Source organism: Microtus pennsylvanicus, chromosome 1 (assembly GCF_037038515.1).
Source record: "Microtus pennsylvanicus isolate mMicPen1 chromosome 1, mMicPen1.hap1, whole genome shotgun sequence".
Taxonomy (NCBI): Eukaryota; Metazoa; Chordata; class Mammalia; order Rodentia; family Cricetidae; genus Microtus; species Microtus pennsylvanicus.
In genome coordinates, this window is record NC_134579.1 from 72,830,940 (window position 1) to 72,851,059 (window position 20,120).

At 44.3% G+C, this 20,120-nt stretch overlaps 1 protein-coding gene across 1 annotated transcript in view; it reads right to left on the minus strand.

The window, feature by feature from the left end:
• Vps8 (VPS8 subunit of CORVET complex) overlaps window positions 1–20,120 on the minus strand; it is a 216,249-nt gene that overhangs the window by 12,172 nt on the left and 183,957 nt on the right. The window contains exon 45 of the mRNA XM_075968097.1: window positions 11,440–11,493. Coding sequence (XP_075824212.1) covers window positions 11,440–11,493 — 54 coding nt within the window. The remainder of the gene's footprint in view (window positions 1–11,439; window positions 11,494–20,120) is intronic.

Here is a 20,120-nt window from a genome sequence, read left to right on the forward strand (position 1 = left end):
AAGGAACGCAAAGAACGGAAACAGGTCTGCCTGGTCACACAGTGGCCTCTGGCCTTCTAGGGAGTCTGTGATTCTGCTCTGCGATGACAAAGTTCATCTCGTCAGGCCTTCACGAGACAATGAGAGGGAAAGCTAGCTGGGCAGTAAGCGGGTCATGTGAAGAACCAAGCCTGCTGCAGGGAGGAGCCTCAAGCCTCACATAAACCAGCTGTGCCGTCCTGGCGCTAACCATGCCTTCTGCAGCCCCAGTGCAGACTCCGAGCCTGACTCTGCACATTAGCGACTCGAATCAGTTGTGCTGCTGCCCTTGATAGTCACCACCTCATCTGTGAAGCAGGAGGAGGAGGGCAAGTGGGAGACGCAGGCTTCCTGCTGCCTGGAGGGCTCTTGGTGTCCTGTCGGATGCCTGTGTTGAAGCACACAGCAGCAACCCAAGGAGGACGGATTTACTGTCTGTACCCAGCAGGGCACGGAGGTTCTAATGTGCTAATGTACTGTTTGTACATGACAAGGTGAGCCATCAAACCACATCTGCGGCAGACAGAAGGTGACAAGAAGTTACAAGGCATTATGGGTGTCCCACAGGCAGATTCAGCTGCTTAATTTGCTAGGGTGCTGAGTCTGCACCTGCCAAGTGTCTTCCAGGTCACCCAAGAGGCAAGTATCACTAAATGTTGTTTCATTACCCAAAGAAGCACAAGTGTTTCTGTGTGAAATGGTGTGTGGCGGCCTGATGATCATGTGGGGTCGTCTGTCAGTCTCTTGTCTCTCTTTTTCCTTCCCCTTGGATATGGAGCCTCTTACTATACCTGGAGCTCATTAACTGGCTACACAGCCAGCTTCGAGGATCCAGCTGCCTCTGCCTCCCCAGACCAGGGCCCACAGATCTGCTCTGCTTCTCAAACTGAGTGGGTTTTGTGTGCTTTGATCTACCCATTCTGAGCTCTCTCTTTCACCACAGAATGTCCCTGAATTAGTAGGATGTTTCTGAAAGCCATATGCTACCCCTGCACACGCTTGGCTACCCACTGTCTAGCCCGCTGTGAGAGACAACACCTGGGGAACAGACGCTGATGATCCTGTCACACCAGAGTGGATTTTGAGAGCTGGTTTGACAACCTCAGAATGTACTTGGAAGCTTTAGACATGTAATGTAATGTTTTGGCCAAATTCATCAAAGCCTGCCTGCCTGCCATGCTGACATCAGGGAGGGCTGGTCACAACTGCCTCCTAGGTGGGTCTGTCACCTCACCGTAATGCAGGCAGTACTCAGTCACCATGACCCAGAGGGCTCAGGCTGGATCCACTGTAACAAAACCTGGTGAGGCTGGGGCCCCCAGTGCATGCTCCTATGCAGACTAAAAGTTCTACCACAAGGTATGTTATGACCTTCCCATCACTGCTTTCTGTTCTGTTCAGAAAGGGAACGATTTAAAAGCCTATTAAGATGTCTTCTTATGGGAGCAGAGTTTCAAAGAAGGCATCCTAGATGGTGGCCTCGTTCCACTAGCAAACAACCCTTCTCTTTTCATCACTGGCAAATGTTTGGTCTTACTTAAAAAAAAATGACTGAAAACAGGGAAAGACTTCGCTTTCATATAAATAAAATCAAGGTCTGCTATCCTCTGGTCCCCACTGATTGTTTCTACTCAGGAAAAAGCCAACAATTATCTTCATGGGCTGCTAAGAGCAGTAATTCTCGCAGGCTCCTCTGAGGGGCTGAAGCCATCATGATTGTTCTATCAGAGTCCTGAGTTCTGGATTGCATTTGCTCAAACATTCCCGCCCATGAGAACCAAATACGCCTGGAAATGATGGCCAGATAACAAGAGGTACAGAGAAGAAGCCAGAATCATGGGTTTACCTCTAAAATTAGTGTGCTTGTTTGACTAAGTATGGCCCCACTAGGCTCATCTATTTGAATGCTAAGTCATCAGGGAGTGGCATTACTTGAGAAGGATTAGGAGGTGTGGTCTTGTTGGAGGAAGTATGGGGCTTTGAGGTTTCAAAAGGCCATGCCAGGCCCAGCCCTCCACCTACTTTGCCTATGGATTAGGTTGTAACTCTCAACTACTTCTCCAGCATCATGCCTACCATGCTGGCTATCATGGTTCTGCCCTGATGAAACTATAAGCAAGCTCCCAATTCATTGTTTTCTCTTACAAGAGTTGTTGTGGTCATGGTATCTCTTCACACAGAACAGTGACTAAGACAGAAGTTGGTACCAGGGAATGGTGCAAGGCTGTGACAATGTTGCTTGCTGGAAGAATTTAGAAGATTTTGGGACTTTGAGAAAAGTAGTTGGATGCTTTGGGGTGGGTGGTGGTCAAGGGGCCATCCTAGCAAAAGCATGGAAGACAGTGTGAAGGCAAGTTGAACAGTGGGGGCCCAGCTCAAGAAGTTTAAGAGAGGAGGAATATTAGTAAGTAGTGTAGAGACCATTCTTGTGATATTTTGGCAAAGAATATGGCTGCTTTTTGCCCTTGTCTTAAAAAATCTGCCTGAGGTTAAATTGAAGACTTTTGAATTAATGGCCTTGGCAGAGGAGATTTCAAGACAGCCCAGGATTGACTCTGTCGTGTGGTTATTAGTGACAACTCTTAAGCAGGTCTATAATGAGGAAGATGCTGGACAAAGAGAAATACAAAGTGTTAATTTGAGGAGAAAAGGAGCACCAGGAAGTATAATGGGGATAAAAAGTTTAAAGAAAAGCCTGATGCTGAATGGAATAAAGGGAATGGTGACCTCAGGGCAGGACCCCACCCTGCTAAGATTCCAACTTGTGAATTAAAGAAATAATTAACCAGTAAAGGAAACCACAGAAAACAAAAAGCTGATACAAGTGTTACTGAAGATGAGGCCAAGTTCCAGCAACACAAAGCAGCAGAGGTTGGCAGCTTTGGCAATATAGTTCTAGCTTTGCAGTCAAGGATATAAGAAGGGGGTTATGGAATCTCCCTCTGTGGTTAAGGAACGCTTCCAAGGCCAGGCACTTGTCATGGATGTCCCTGCATGGAGCCCCAGAGAGGCCACTGTATGTAGCTGTGAGGGTGAAGCCTGGATTGTGTTGGAGACCCCAAGATATTGAAGATGCCAAAGTTATGGGACACATACCAAGGAAAGCTGCTAACAGGGAGTGGAAGCAGCCCAGGAGAGAGACAAGTGTGCTGCAGGCAACAAAGCTGAAAGGAGTTGGAGATCTAAAGAGTGCCTTTACATCTGACGTGGAGATACTAAGTTTGGAGTTTGCCCATTTGGGTTTTGGTCTTGTTTTGTTTTGTTTGTTTGTTCAATATTTCCTCACTATGTTATCTTCCCTCCCTTTTAGAGCCATATAATGCATGTTCTGTGCTATTACATGTTAGAAGTATGTAATCTGATTTTTTATTTTGATTTCACAAGGGGCTTTCAGGTTAAGAGATTGCCTAGAGTCTCAGAAGAGACTTTAAACTTTTAAGCAATCTTGAGGCTGTGAAAGACTAAGGGGACTTTTGAAGTTAGACTGGATGCATTTTTGCATTGGATATAGCTTCAAACCTATGGAGGCCAGGAAGTGAAATGTGGTGGTTTAAATAGGTCACTCTCTGAATGAATAAGTTTGAATACTTAGTCATCAAGGAGCGGCACTATTTGAAAAGATTAGAAAGTGTGGCCTTGTTGGAGGAGCTGTGTCACTGGGGTGGGCTTTAAGGTTTTAAAAGCCCATGATATGTCCTGGTACTCTCTCTGCCTGAAGATCAGGATGTAGCTCTCAACCACTTCTCTAGGACCAAGCCTGCTGCCTTGATGATCATGGACTAAGCCTCTGAAACTGTAAACCAGCCTTCAATTAGATGTTTCTCTCATAAGAGTTGCTGAGGTCATGGTGTCTCTACACAGCAATAGAACAGTGACTAAGATGATCAGCAAAACCAAGTTAACAATCCACAAGGCTGTGCTATAGTTACTCTCAACAGGAATTTGCTGCCTGAAAGAGACAAACATGTCTGAACTTTTGCAGAGAAGTAAAAATTAAAAAAAAAAATTAAAAAGGAACCAGGAGTTTCACACCAGCAGTGGGTAGAATTTGAAGAGGAGGAGCTGAGCTGAGCTCCAGAAGTCCATATAAGGCTTAATACATTACTCACTTGTGCAGGTTTGATTCCAGAGGCCTGGTGGAAAATGCTGTTTGGAACTCTGAAAGGCACATGGAAATCCCAGGCTTTGCAAAACAGCATAAGACAAGCGAATACTAATGATCCAGACTGGAAAGAGTGTGGCTAAAGATTGAGGTGTCAGAGAAGCCCAGCCCCAAGCCAGGCATAGGATCTGGGATACTTCAAATCTATTCCTAAAATAGCCAAGAACGAATTCTCTGAAAAATTTATCAGCAACTGACAGCCAAACTCGCATGCCACAAAAAGACAGGAAAATGCAGATGCTCAACAACACTGCTGTGAATGCACAGCATCTAATCTGCAACTCCTAGACAGGAGCAGCAGAAAATGTGACCCACAGCAAAGGGAACAGCAGCAGCAAATGCTCAGAGATGCTAGAACACACAAAAAACTGAAAAAAATAATTATATATTATAATTATTAGGCAAATGTCTTAATCTCCCATTTGTAACTATTGTGTACAAAAAGGCCCTGCGGCATTCTTGGAACTTCAGTGACATGAGTGACCAATCCCTTCCCCAATTTCTTTTCTTTGGGGTCAATTGCAGGGCTGCAGCAATGACTCAGCAGTAAGGAGCATTACCATTCTTGTAGGATATTAGGATAGCTTTATAATTGCGGCTTTATGCCACGTGGTTGTATTAACATGGTGACATCATATGACATGTACCCTTTAACCTTAGTATAGATGGCTGCCAGCCATGTGACATCATCCATTTTGATGAGGTCATCAGTCAAGATGACAGCCATAAGGTTGCTGTTTAAAAACATCTATTCTCCTAAACAAGAGTCAAATCTAAGTTACATATACAGTACATTCTAGACAAGAGATGAATCACATATATACCCATGTATACATTTTTAATTGTAAACCTTTTGTTAGATGCTTAAAGCCAAATTTTGTTACAGATTTTATAGATTTTAAAGCAACCCAATGGACTTATGCAGGGGACCTGCGTCTAGTTTCCAGCCACCACATGGTGGCTCACAATTGTCCAACTCCAGTTCCAGAGGACTCAAAGTCCTCTTTTAGCCTCTGAGGCCAGAGGCGTGCATGTGATACACAGACATACACGCAGACAGAACGAACACCCATACACACAAATATCTCTATCTCTCTGAAACTAACCATCTGTTAAAGGCTGTGCAGTTGGACTCCAGCCAATGGGGAAAGGGCACAGTCACCACCTGTCTTAGAATGAAAACCTGTCTGGTTGAGCATGTCCTTCTGTCTCTGTGAACATGGTAGCCTGCCTCATGGAGACACTTTAATTGGGGTGACGGGCTCTTATTTGTGACCCTCAGCTTATTTCTAACTGCTGGACCACAGCCGGCACCATTCTAATGGGGCGATACAGAACATTTCCACTGTCCCTGTCCAGAGCCCTAGATGCAGAAGGGAAGATTCTCCCCACAGGCTCATACACTGACAGCTCCTGCCCGCTCTCGTCTGAAAAGAACTGGCTTCATCAAAATCAGGCTCAGAGATGTTTAAACCCAGTTCTCAAGGACACGGGAGTTGTGAATGGTAACGGAGCAAGATTTTCAGATGTGAAGCAGATAGAGCCTAGACAATAGGGCGACTCTACAGGAGAACTGAGGAAAACAAGGGAGGAGCCCTTGGGCAGCAGGAAGATACAGACTTCAGAAATGACTACTTAGAAAGAATCAGAGTTGACACCCTGGGCTTGTACAACTATTTCTGTCCTGGTTCACTGTTGAAAACAAAACAGCTAGGTGTGTCCAAAGAGTAAAGCTAGAGTCTGCCAACACCACAACCCAGGGCTATCCCAGGGGGACGGCAGCATTCACGTAGGGAGCAATATCAGAAGCTTAATTGTGGAGACCAGGCCGTGACTGCTGTTACTCCACAGTGTGCTTGGCTGTGCCTGGCTTTGGAGTACTCCACAGTGTGTACAACAGTGTGCTCGGCTGTGCCTGGCTTTGGAGTACTCCACAGTGTGTACAACAGTGTGCTCGGCTGTGCCTGGCTTTGGGAAACTCCACAGTGTGTACAACAGTGTGCTCGGCTGTGCCTGGCTTTGGGAAACTCCACAGTGTGTACAACAGTGTGCTCGGCTGTGCCTGGCTTTGGGAAACTCCACAGTGTGTACAACAGTGTGCTCGGCTGTGCCTGGCTTTGGGAAACTCCACAGTGTGTACAACAGTGTGCGCGGCTGTGCCTGACTTTGGGAAACTCCACAGTGTGTACAACAGTGTGCTCGGCTGTGCCTGACTTTGGGGAACTCCATTTTATAAAGAAGCATTTAGCTCCACAGAGGCAGGTGACTTAATCTCCTCCTTCCGCCCTTACAGTACCAACTCTCCAACACAGTCCAAGTGGTATGGCCTGATAAGAGCTTATTCCTATAGTAAAAAAGCACTACCTAATAGCTTACCCAAGTATGCAGGGATATCTGGGCACATAGGCCTATGAAGAACATATCAAAAAGCCAGGACCAATAATATACCGAACACACCAGGCTAACAAAGGGCATGGCATCTTCACCTGCACCCAATAGGTCCAAAGCAGCCCCTCTAAATGGCGGTGCTCCTGTCCTAAATGACAGCATGGGCTCAGTTCAGGCTGAACACTTGACCAGGTAAACAGTATTGCTAGCTGTCTTAGTTAGAATTTCTATTGCTGTGGAGAGACACCATGACCAAGGCAACTCTTATAAAGGAAAACATTTAATTTGGGTTGGTTTACGGTTTCAGAGGTTTAGTCCAGTATCATCATGGTGGGACATGGCAGTGTATCATGGTACTGGAGGAGGAGTTGAGAGTTCTACATCTTGATCCTCAGGCAGCAGGAAGAAACAGTAAGTAAGGCACTAGGATCGGCTTAAGCTTCTGAAACCTCAAAGCCCCACCTCCAGTGACACACTTCCTCCAACAAGGCCACACCTCCTAATAGTGAGACCCCCTATGACTTTATGGGGCCAATCACACTCAAACCACCACAGTTTGGGAAAATTGCAGAGATGGGTCAGAGGGTGAAAGTGCTTGCCCTGCAAGCCTGACCACCTGGTTTGATCCCTGGAAGCCAGGATGGAAGGAGAGAAGTGATTCTTGCAAGTTTTCCTCTGACCTCCACATGGTACCGAGGCATTCACATCCATGTCTACCTCTGTCTGTCAGGAGCCACTATGAGGGTTCTTCAGAGTGAAAATGATTCCAGCTATTTCAAATGCACATGGATAAACAAGGAGAACCAGAAAATGTAACTGTGTAATCATAAAACACTACATAAATTCCGTTTTCACAGTTTCTCACAACTGATTTTTAAAAAGTAATTGTATAATATGCATGCAATGGAAACAAAGCCTGTAACAAATCAGACCTATACAATCGGAATTGGTTTAAAACAGAAACAGAACCACAAAGTAAAACTGTGCAGCTCCTCTAAGAAGGCTTCCTAGGTCCTCCCCCCTCCGTCCATATCTAGGAAGGTGGGAGGACCTAGAAAGCCTTCTTAGAGGAGCTGCACAGTACCACAGGGCAGGGAACCCTGACTGCTCTTTGGACTGGAGAGAGAGGGGGAGAGGAGTGGGGGGAAGGGGAGAGGGGTGGGAGGAGGGGGAGAAGAGTGGGAGGAGGGGGAGGGAAAGGGGAGGCTGGGAGGAGGTGGAAATTTGTTTTTTTTTCTTTATTCTTCTTCTATCAATTAAAAAAAAAAAAGAAGGCTTCCTAGTTCTCCAGGACAAACAGCTTTGATTCTTTTGGGAGGTCTGGCTATGGAGCATTTAAATAGACCCACTGTGTGCCTAAAATTGGGACAACGTACATGGCTCTCAGAGGCAGCAAACACGCCTCCACCACAGAATGACGCGCCAATGTGGTTGACTACATCCACATAAAAAAGCCTGAGAGATCTCAAAAAGAAATTCTAACAAAACAGAGTTTAGGCAGCTTTTTGGTAGCAGCATTTTCTTGGGTGGGCTCTGTTTGATAGAAGGGAGCAGAGGCGTGATTCCTTTAAGAGAGGTCTTCCTGATTCAGCAATAGCAACCCCCCAAAACAAACAAACAAACAAACAAATGCATGGTTTCAAAATGCAGCTTCCTGGACCATGCTGCCAGCATGAACTGTCTCTTTCAGGAGGCAGAGCACTTGAATGGGGTTTGTAGGTAGCATGCTGCAAGTTACTTGATGGCAGCATGGGCCAACTGGTTACCAGAGTTGAGGTGGTGAGCCAAGCTCCCACCCGGCAGTCTCAGAGGCAATGAACAGACCTCCACCATGTTGGACTGGGTGGGGCCAAAAGGCAAAGCAGCCTTAACCTAGTCAAGCTGCTTTGCATTTTAAGAAGCGCTCCTGGACAGAAAAGGATTCCAGATACACAATAGGACAGATTCAGACATAAAAGACCTCTAAATGAGACACAGTGTGTTTAAAAATGTATGTAGGGAGAGAGAAGAAAAAGAGTAAAGAGACAGCAAATGTAATATAAAAGAATACAGACAGTCATAGATTAAAGGAGTAAAGATAATAAAATAAATATTAAACTTGTAGAAAAAGTAATAGAGTAAGAAAAATAAGACATGAAAAGATGGAGTATACACAGGCTGGATTATGTATATTATTATGTTTTCTTTGAAAATTTTGACTGTGAAGGGGCTAAGTACAGAGAGACATTTCATTGTATGGGCTACTAAGCTAAACCAACATATTTATTTTAAAGGTGTTTTGACTTCAAAATTTGGGTCTAAGGATATATCATTTTGGAAAAGAGGTTTTTCTTTTGTTTCCACAGAGGATGAGAACCTGTGGAATTCTTCCAGACTAATGTGGTTTGATGGACCAAGAACCCCCCCTAAAAGGTTGCTGTGAACACCCCCAAAAATTACTGTGCCCAACAAAAAGCAGGAAGCAGTTTGGAGAGAACTACACTCAAATTCCCTAAATGATTGTTTATAATTGTTTGTTTACAATGAACGTGAGGTTACCCTGGACTGCTCAGCCACTGGAGAACAGAGCCCCATCTTGGTGCTGGCACAGCATCCTGCCCTCTTTACTTGGCATTGTCTCGTGGCATGGCAACTGTGAGATCACCTGTCTAATGCTGAGATTCATGAGACCAGAGACAGCACTTTCACCTCTAGTCCAATGCTTACCTCTGTAGCATTAAGAAATACTTGATGATTGGATGATAATATGTAAGTGACACGATTACCTGAAAAGGCACATGGGAGTCAGAAGGCCCATGTTAAACAGCAGTGTTCACCATGGTATTTGCCATGCATCAAACATAAGTGTTTCATTTAGTTTTTAGCACATGTCTAAGATCATCACTATCTTACCCAGGAAGAAAACTGATATGAGATGGATGTCCTTGCACATGCTATTAATACTGGTTGATGAATAAAGCTGCTTTGGCCTATGGCAGGGCAGAATATAGCTAGGCGGGCAATCCAAGCAGAGACACAGGAAGAAGGCAGGGTCAAGAGAAGCACTAGCAGCTGTCAGAGGAGAAAGATGTCAGAGCATCACTGGTAAGCCATGGGCCATATGGTCATATGCAGATTAATAGAAATGGGTTAATAAAAAATAACAGCTGGCTAGTAGTAAGTCTGAGCCATTGGTCAAAAAATTATGGTTAATATTAATTCTCTGAATAATTATTTTTATAAGCAGCTGTTGGACTGGACAGGATGCAGAAAAGCCTCCAGCTACAGAAAATAAAATCCGCCTTTTCAGAGCCTTTGAGTTTAGATGAAGCCTGTGCTTTAAATTATCATGTTGGAAGTGTTCTACATGGATGGTGTTCAAGTGCTTCTACACACCAACTTCCCTGTCTTCTAATTCATTCCTGTTTACTGAGTGAGACTAACGAGTCTCTACTGTGACTGGCTGCTGACTGTACCCAGAGGTTCATGAAGGTCTTCACAGCAGTTGCTATGGACATTTGGGAAGGGGCCTAATAGGAGACCTTGAGTCTTTGGGAACTGTGGGATGCTGGCTTCATCCTCTCTCTGCTGTCTGGCTCATAATATGAGCACCTGTTTCAAATGTGCTCCTTCCACAATGTATTACTGGCTCTTAAAGCCCACACCCACAAGGCTGCCAGGACATGAATCCAAACCCACACGGGAAACGATCTCCTCTTCTGTGTAACTGCATTTCACAGGAGTGACAGAAAACTGCCTGGCTGCTCAAGTGACAACGAGGTGGCTCTGAGAAGTCACACTCTCCCCCTCAGTCTTGCCTGCCCGTGATGCCTTGAAAGAGCAGAGATATTCCTGTGAAACACGTTTCAGGACTTTGCAGACGTTGTGTCTAGCTTTTATCCTTTTCTGTTTGAAAACGTCAGGGCTCACAGGCAGAGAAGAGGGACGGGTGTGTGTCACACTGCTTTGAAGCTAAAACCAGCTGTGAGTAAACAGAGCCACAAGTTGTCGTTTTTGTTCCACAAATACTTTGCTGACATCACTGCTAGCTAAAATTTAAAAAAAGGCTGGGAAGGGTACAAAATCAAAATAAAACACCAAAACCCAGCACTTCAACTATCAGAAAAAAATTGGTAAACAAAGGAGGCAGAAAGCCTGGCTACTTATATCCTTCAGCGCCAATGGTTCTCAACCTTGCTAAGGCTGCAGCACTTTAATACCCCAACCATAAAATTATTTTGCTGTTACTTCATAACTGTAATTTTGCCACTGTTACGAATTGTAACGTAAACATCTGCTATTCAGGATATTTGATATGTGACCTCTGTGAAAGGGCTGTGACCACGGGTAGAGAAGAGCAGGATATAGAAAAAGGCTGCAGTGGCTCTCTCAATGCCGTCTGAGACTCACAACCCATCAGGGCCTCACAGTTTATCGGCAGGAACAGTGGCAGAAGATGCCTAGTCTAGCATCTACTGATGACCCTTTGTGCGGCGTGTGCTGAAAAGCAGTTTCTCTAGACAGTTTATTTGGGGCACAGCTCTCTGGAAGGAAAACGTGTCACTGAGAAAGCTAGACAGCTTTCCCCTCAGAATATTCTTCATCTGCCACTGCCTTGGACGTGAGGATGCCAGCCCTGGCAGGCTGTGGGTGCTAACCCACGATGCATCAGTTCTTAGTTGCCAGGAGACTGATTGCTGGGCCCGAAATCCCACAGGGCTAGTCTAGAAGAAGCAGGGAATCCTAGCAACATACGGAAGCACCCAATCAGAAGCAGCCTGAGAACACTAATGTGAGCAAAGGGCATTGCTCCTTACAGAGGACTGACCACAGAGCAGAAGGTGCAGGGGTGGGGGAGGCGGTTCTCTGGGCAGCCTGCCTTTGAGACTCACCTTTCTGACAGAAGGGTCCCCTTTGGTCTGATGATACAATGGCGGCGCTTTTGCCTGGAAAAAAAGGAAACATTTCAGTAACTTTTTAGATCTGATTAGACTTTATTTGACCCACACTGCCAAAAATTCAACTAAAATGGGTGTAGGCAAACTTAAAACAACAAAAAAGAACCTGAAACTCAAGCTATTTTCAGAGGAACAATGAATTGAAGTTTATGGGAAAAAAATTCTGGAAGTCACAAAATCAATAACCAGGCAACACAGAAGTATGAAAAGGGTACCACAACTGAATGATGGCGTGTGTTCTTACGTGGACGTGTATGGAGGCCAAAGGGCATCAGGTGTCTTCAGCCACACCTCCACCCCATTTTAGGAGACAGGGTCTCTTGCTGCATCTGGACTGGCTAGACTGGCTGACCAGTGAATTCCATGGATCCACTTGTTCCTGCCTCCCCAGAGCTGGGTTACAGGTGGTGACCAGGCACCTGGCTTGCTATGTAACTGTTGGGAATCTGGAGAGGGCCCTATGATTACACTAAGCACTTCACTAAGTGAGTCATATGGCACCTTTACCTTCAGATTGATCAAATGGTGAGAAACTAAGCTGCCGTGGAGCCTCCCTGGGAATGTTGGTCAGTGGAGCACAGACAACGCTCGGCACTGCAGAGGCCAGGAGAGAAAGAACTCTTGCTACACTTGCTACAATGCGAGTGAACTGCAATCTGTGCTGCATAGAAGTCAGAGAAAAAGCACATAGAGCGTACAGTTCTGTTTATCTAAAATTCGAGATAATGCAAACAAACTTGGTGTGTCAAAGAACTAGTGTGTGGCTGCCAGTGGCAAGAATAAGTTCCTGGTGGCCCTGGGTGGAGGCAGAGCATGATCGTGAGTGCGGCGATAGCCACTCCAACTGTACGTATCTCAAATTCATGCACATTATCTGGAGTCTATATCAATGAGCATGTTAAAAACATTTAGGTAATGTATAGACTACAGCTACATCACTGTCTTAGAAACTTATAGCTTTATGTGCTGTGTTAGAAAATAAGAGAGGCTTAAGAGCAAGAATCTGTACTTCAAATTTGAGAAACTAAAAGAGGATTAAAATAAAATCAAACTAAGCAGAAGAAAGAAAAGCAGAGACACCAAGACAATCCAGGCCACTGCCACTCTGATCCCCACTAGAACCTACTGGCAAGAGCATCCTCTTGAACACCACATATACCATATACTGGTCACAGGACAGATGAAGTTGGTCCTGACCAAGAAGCTCCTCCTGCTTCACAGTACCAAGCCATGCTATGTAGACCACTGGCATTGGGGAGAGTCATCAGCCGTCTTTCCAGTTGTGACCCTTGTGAGCTGTAATAATGACAGCACTGGCAAGACCTGTCACAGTGGCGCATGAGTGCTACAGGAGTAACCAACTGCTTTGTGACTGGATTTAAGGCCTGCTCTACAGGAGGAAACACATGTTTGATACTATACTCTAAGAACTTGTGGCCTGGGAGCTCACAGGTCCTAGGGAAGAATCTGCTATGATTATTTTTCTAGGTGGACACAGAATCAAACTGCCCTTGAAATTCCCATCTCCATACCCACACATTAGTGAGGCTCTCAGGCTTCATCACAGAAGTCTCCATGTGCAGTAGATGGCAGTTAGCACAGGAACTCACCACAGCCAATGAGACAGTTACATCACCACCCACCCAAGGCTCGGAGACCACGACAGAAGAGGAGACAGAAAAATTAAAAAGGCAGAGAACCAGAGCAAAACAGCGTCTTCTGGACACAACAGGACCATTGCACTCATGAGCTCAGAGCAGCTGTGGTTGCCTGCACAAGGTCAACCCAGCAGACATTCCAACATGGACTGGGAGAGACTCATGAGCCCAGCCCCTAACTGAGATGCCACCAACAGGTGGCAGCTTCTGGACGAGGAAGAGTCAGTTTTCTTTAAGGATGTGGCCTCTGGTAGGGAGACCACATTCCAGTGGGTGGCCCAATAACCAGGGGTATAGGGTAGCACAAACTGGACCTGGTGGCTTATTTAAAAGACGAGATAAAGATGGGAGGGAGAGGAAAAGGGGATGGTAAGAATTAAGGGGTGAGGGATGAATATGATAAAAATTCATCATATGCATATATGAATTTCTCAAGAGAATAAAGATATTAAATATGTTCAAGAACCAGCAGAGCCACGGCCAGCAAGACACTATCAAAACACACATGAACAGCATCAGTCTGAACACAGCCAGCAGCGGATAAACAAAGGCTGCCGTTAGTGAGCTAAGATAGGTTGAATGAGGAAACAGATTAAAACTTTATCCAAAATGAGCTAGGAACGGTCAAATAACATAAAGAAATAAGATACAAATCATAAATATGAAATAAGACACGATAAAGAACCAGATGAAGTGCGAAAGTTGTCGGAAGCGTGTGACTACAATGTCTCCCACAGGACTGTGACTACCAGCTTGCACTGCAATTTAATATTTGAAGTTAGGCTCCTAAAGCAATGAAACGCTAGCACACACAAGTTTTACATTATAACTTCTGAGATGTGGAGGAGTGAAACCATGATTCAGAATCTCATGTTTAGGATGTGCAAGCATAACCTCATTTTCCACAAAATACAGAATGAGGTGGCCGTATCTAAGCAACTTAGTTTCCCAGTGAGCATAAGCACCCGTCTTAGCGTTCTATTGCTGTGAAGAGTCACCATGACCACAGCAACTCTTATAAAGGAAAACATTTAAGGGGGTGGCTTACAGTTCAGAGATTTAGTCCATTAGTATCATGGTGGGAAACAAGGCAGCATGCAGGCAGACAAGGTGTAGGAGCTGAGTCCTTACATGTTGATCCAAAGGCAACAGAAAGTAGTCTGAGACACTGGCTGTGGCTTGAGCACATATGAGACCTCAAAGCCCACCCCCAGTGACACACTTCCTCCAACAAGGCCACACCACTACTTTTGCGGTCATTTTCTTTCAAACTACCCTGGCCCCAAAGCCTTGTAGCCCATCATAATGCAAAAATGCATTCAGTAGAATTTCAAAAGTCCCCATAGTATATACCTTATTTAAAAGTTTAAAGTTCAAAGTCTCTTCTGAGATTCATGCAATCTCTTAACTATAATCCCCTATAAAATTAAAATAAAAAAGCAAAGTGTATACTTCCAACATATAATGGCACATGATATAATTACCATTCCAAAATGCAGGGAAAGAAAGCATAGTGAGGAAATACTGGACCAAAGCAAGACTGAAAATCAGTTGGGCAAACTTCAAACTCTGCATCTCTATTTCTGATGTCAAAATGTTCTTCAGATCTCCAAATCCTTTCAGCTCTGTTGACTGCAAGATCTTTCTTTTGGGCTGGTTCTACTCCCTGTTAGCAGCTTTCCTCAGTAGGTATCCCATGGCTCTGGCATCTTAAACATCTTGGGGTCTCCTAGGTAATCCAAGCCTAACCTTCCCAGCTTTACATAATGGCCCCCCTAAGCTTCCATTCAGGGACACCCCCCCCCGACACATGCCTGGCCTCAGTGGCTTTTCTTAGTCATGAAAGCAAGTTCCATAGCCCCTTTTTCTATCCTCAACTCTAGAAACACATGACCAAAGTTGCCAAGTTCTGATGCTTACCAGGGTTGGAAAATGGCCCCTTCATTCAATTACATCTTCACTAACTTTTTGTTTTCAGTGGTTTCCTTCACTGCCTAAGCTTGGGTGTCCTGAAACCAGGATCTGTAGACCAGGCTGGCCTTGAACTCAAAGATCCACTAGCCTCTACCTTCCCAGTACTGGGTTAAAGGTGTGTACCACTACACCTGGCTCTAAGCTTTCCTTTAATTCCTTTTCACTCCTTGGAAATTTACTAGGGTGGGATCTTACCCTGAGGTCACCACTCCCTTTATTCCCTTTCCTAATCTGTTTCTCTCCTTGACTACAGGACTTAGCTCCATTCCACTTCTGCTTCTTTTCTCCTCAAATATTTTTCCTTGTTCAGCCTGCTCCTTTTCATTATGCATCTTCATTAGAGCTACCACTAATGACCACACTACAGAGTCTACACTAGGATGTTTAGTGATTTCCTCTGCTAAGGGAATTAATCCAAAACTCTTTACTTTAGCCTCAGAAAACTTTTAGAGCAAGGGCAAAACCCAGCCACAATCTTCACCAAAATATCACAAGAATGATTTCTAGGCAACATACTAAAATGCTTCTCCTCTGAAACCTCTTAAGCTATCCCCCCACAGTTCAAATCCCTCTTAGCGGCACTGTCTTCCATGCTCCTACTGGTATGGCCCATTAAGAGCAGCACTGAAAACATCCCACTGCTTTCCTAACGCAAACTCCCAAAGTCCAAATTCCTTTAAATAAAAGCATAGTTGGGCCTTTCACACCAATACCCCAGTGTGGTGATTTGAAAAAAATTGGCCTCCAAAAGGAGTGGCACTTTTAGGATGTATGGCCTTGCTGGAGTAGGTGCGGTTTTGTTTGAAGAAGTGTGTCACTGTGGAGGTGGGCTTTTTGGGGTCTCATATATGCTAAGGCCATGCCAAGTGAGGCAGACCATTTCCTGTTGCCTGCCTATTAGGATGGAGTACTTTCAGCTCCAGCACCATATCTGCCTGCACTCCGCTATGTCCCACTACGATAATAATGGACTAAACCTTTGAGCTGTACGCAAGTCAGCACAATTAAATGTTTTCCTTTATAAGAGTTGCCATGGTCATGGTATCTCTTCACAGTAATAAAAACTCAAAGACACCCAGTCCCTAGTACCAACCTCTGCCTTAGTTAGGGTTTCTAATGCTGTGAAGACACCATGATCATGGCAAATTATAAAGGAAAACTTTTAATTATGGTGGCTTGCTTACAGTTCAGAGGTTTAGTCCATTACCGTCATGGTGGAAAGCAAGGCATCATGCAGGCAGACGTGGTGCTGCAGCAGGGAGTCCTTATGTCTTGATCCAAAGGCAACAGGAAATGAACTGAGACATTGGGTGTGGGTTGAGCATATGTGAGACCTCAAAGTCCACCCCCACAGTGACACATTTCCTCCAACAAGGCCACACCTACCCCAACAAAGCCACAGCTCCTGATAGTGCCATTCCCTTTGGGGGTCATTTTCCTTCCAACCACCACAGCATCCTTACGGATTCTAGAAGGTGAACACTATTTTCAGAGCCTGTATTAAGAATAGTTACAGCACTGAATATTCAGCAAGTACCTGTAAGGAAGATGGGTTCTCTATCTGAGAAACGTTTAGGAATTTTAAAGAAATGTAAGCTTTACTAGACATGTGGAAATGTATCTACAATTATGTCTTAATACTTACATATTCATGCTAGTTGGGTTTTTTTTTTTTTTTTGTCAAACACAAACTGAGACATATCCGGGAATCTCAGTTGAGAAAATGCCTCCTAAGACTGGCCTGTAGACGTCTGTCAGGCATTTCTTCATCAATGGTAGATGTGGGAAGGCCCAGATCATGGTGGGTGGTGTCCCCCTTATCGGGTGGTCCTGGGTTGTATAAGAAAGCCGGCTTGAGCGCGGCATAAGGAGAAAACCAGTAAGCAGCAGTACTCCTTCACTGCTGGGTTCCTGCTCGAGTTCCCGCCCCGATTTCCCTCCACGCTGGACTGTGACCTCAGAGTTGTGAAAGGCGATGAACCCTGTCCCCTCCCAAGCTGCTTTTGGTCATGGTGTTTGCCACAGCAACAGAAACCTAAGACAGTGTCTTACTACCCATATGGAGATGATTAAAAGAGAAATAATATAGTATATATTTTGAGATTTTATGTGCTCAGTACCACAGGAGGTTCATTGTGGGCACAATTTTATTTAATCTACACTACTTCTTCTAATGTGGCGTCTGCTACACATTTTAGGGATAAGAAAACTAAGTATAGTGTTGGAAGAAGACCATGTGCTCTGAAGTGTTGTCTAAGAAAATTCAAGTTGCCTGTTTCTAGGATTTAGGCTTCTAACTGCTACATTATCTAACGTCTTGGCAGACAGAAAAGCACGAAGGCTCCCACAAAAATGAACTTCTTAAAGCATGTTGTTAAGTTTCTAGGAAGGAACAGGAAAAAGTCAGTAAACGGCACAAAAGAGCCCCTTCTGTTCTGCTTCGCTGACACCATGCGCCTGTCATCACAGGTACAACATCTGCCCTTTGAATCAGATGGAGACGAGTTTTCTTCCACTAGTGTCTGTGCGGCCAAAGCTGTGAATACAGGCTCATGCCTACTAAGAATTATGAAGACACTATAATTTCTAGTACTGTTAGCTGCTTAGCAATCACAACCCTGCTGGTTTTATTCACGTTGTAATGTTGACCGATGCTCACGATCACTTCCCAGCTGTGTCTGAGCGACGACTAAGAGACACCAAAAGGGCCACAGTGGAGCAGCTTATGCCAGACAAAAGCACAAAATAATCAGTTCTGTCAGTTTCTTTGTGATTTTCATGGAAAGCCCTCCCTCTGCAGCTTTCTGGGGTTTCTTTATAATTCAACAAGGAAAACTTGAAAAAGACAATCAAACAATGCATACTGCCTTTGCTGGGTTTGTGTTTTGTTTTTTTCTACCGTTCTTGTTTTCCCTGACAATTTCATACATGCATTTCATGTATTTTGATAATACATTTCTCCCCTTATAGATCTGACATACACAAAATCACTTCAAACCCTTAAAAGATAAAATATTCTTTAGGTCTGGACTGTTAAAATATTCAAAGTATAGTTGGTCTTTGCTGCTATATAGAAATAGTTATTTTTAATAATATTGACTTTATATCCTAGAAGTCTGACAACAATTATTTATAGATTTTTGTGATGAACTTTGAAAAACTCCAAAAGACAACATCAACAAAACTGATACAAATTCCAAAAAGGAAACATCAACAAAACTGATAATAAAGTAAATCTAAGGAGCATAGTTCTTTAAATACAGAACTTACAAGTACAGACCCAAGCACAATGAGACAGAAAATATGAACAGTTGTAGCTATTAAAGAAATTCAATTTCTTTTAACATTTTTTTAAAAAATGTTTTATTTTGTCTGTATGTGTGTCTGTGCACAACAGAAGAGGGCGCCATATCCCATTACAGATGGTTGTGAGCCACCATGTGGTTGCTGGGAATTGAACTCATGACCTTTGGAAGAGCAGGCAGTGCTCTTAACCTCTGAGCCATCTCTCCAGTCCCAAGAAACTCAATTTCTTATAGAACAAAATTCTAAATCTAGTAGTGAATTCCAGCACATATTAGTATCCTATTTGTGAAGTCAAACATACATTTATCGATTATAAATAAAACATAACCATTACTGTAGGGTGGCTGGCTGGTCCCAGGCTCTGCATCCAAATGATGTAGAAGAGGTCGAAACCAGTGCACCAGCTCCCAGGCCCAGTGCAGTTCCTCCTGTCTCAGCAGAGGAGCCCGCAGCACACTCTAGCACAGTGACTGTGCGAGGAGAATACTGAGTGCTTGTGAGGACTCAAAGAAAGAGTCTAGAGACCTCAGTTTCTTTAAAATGTGGAATTGTTCTTGGAATTTGCTTTGTGCTCCTCCTGGGTGTATCAGAGAGGAGTGAGTTTACTTCAGATTATTGATTATTGCTTACTATTGCTATTCAATTAAATGCTTAAATTATGCCTTATATGCCTCTGTGGAAAAACATGGTTTTGCCATGTGCAGCTTGTCCCTGTGACTGTACACAGCTTGAGAACATGAGAACTTTACTCATGTGACCTCTCTTAACCCTCAGGGTATAAACTGTCTGAGTCTCTGGGTAAAGTTGGTTATTGCAGAAGACTTTAGTCTCCTTCATTGATCAGCTCCATCCTCCCAGGTCCCACCACCTCTAGAGCAGTGACACTGTGTGACTTTCAGAAACTTCAGAAAGCGTAACTCAGATTAAGGGTAAAACCTGGGGGCTGTCCAGACTGCCCTTTCCAAAGTCTGCAAGAGCAGGACTTGGCAGACCTTGGTGTGACATAGCCCGACATCAATCCTGTGGAAGTCACAGCAGATCACTTGCAAAAAGCGATCCGTTTTTAACTTCTGCTATGATCTTTTTGAAAAGGGAGAAAGGGAATTTCAAAGAAAAGTAGATATTTAAGCTTAAAAAATGACCTCATGAAAGGCTCTGCAGACATTTTAAAGCAGGCCTGGAACTGGACATGGCGGTGGTGACTCACCAGAGAAGACTGTTCTCTTGAGGTTAAGTCTGGGAGCCTCTGGTGTGCAGCAGCAGAGGTTCAGCAGCCCCCTAATCTTTTGTTTAAAAAGATTCCTCTGGAAATGCCTCAGGCAACTCGGCTATAAATCCAGGTGTGCAGATAGCAGATCTGGGATCATGGATGACGCGCTGAGTGACGGCCTCAACAGTGATGCAGTCAAGCCTTTGTGAGCTTTGCTAACACAAAATGATTCCTGACCCAGGAAAGTTTAAGTGAAAGAGTAATATCACCATTATTTTCTCCTGAAAGTCTTATTTTTTCTGACTTTATTAGAAGGAATATATACACACTGACGGAAATCTAGAGCCCACGGCAGACACTGCAAACAGAAGGCGGAGTCAGGTCCCACACTGTGAGCACCGGCAGCCACACTCCTGCAATGTCTCCATATTGGACATTAAACAGCAGTTCACCGCATTAACATTTCC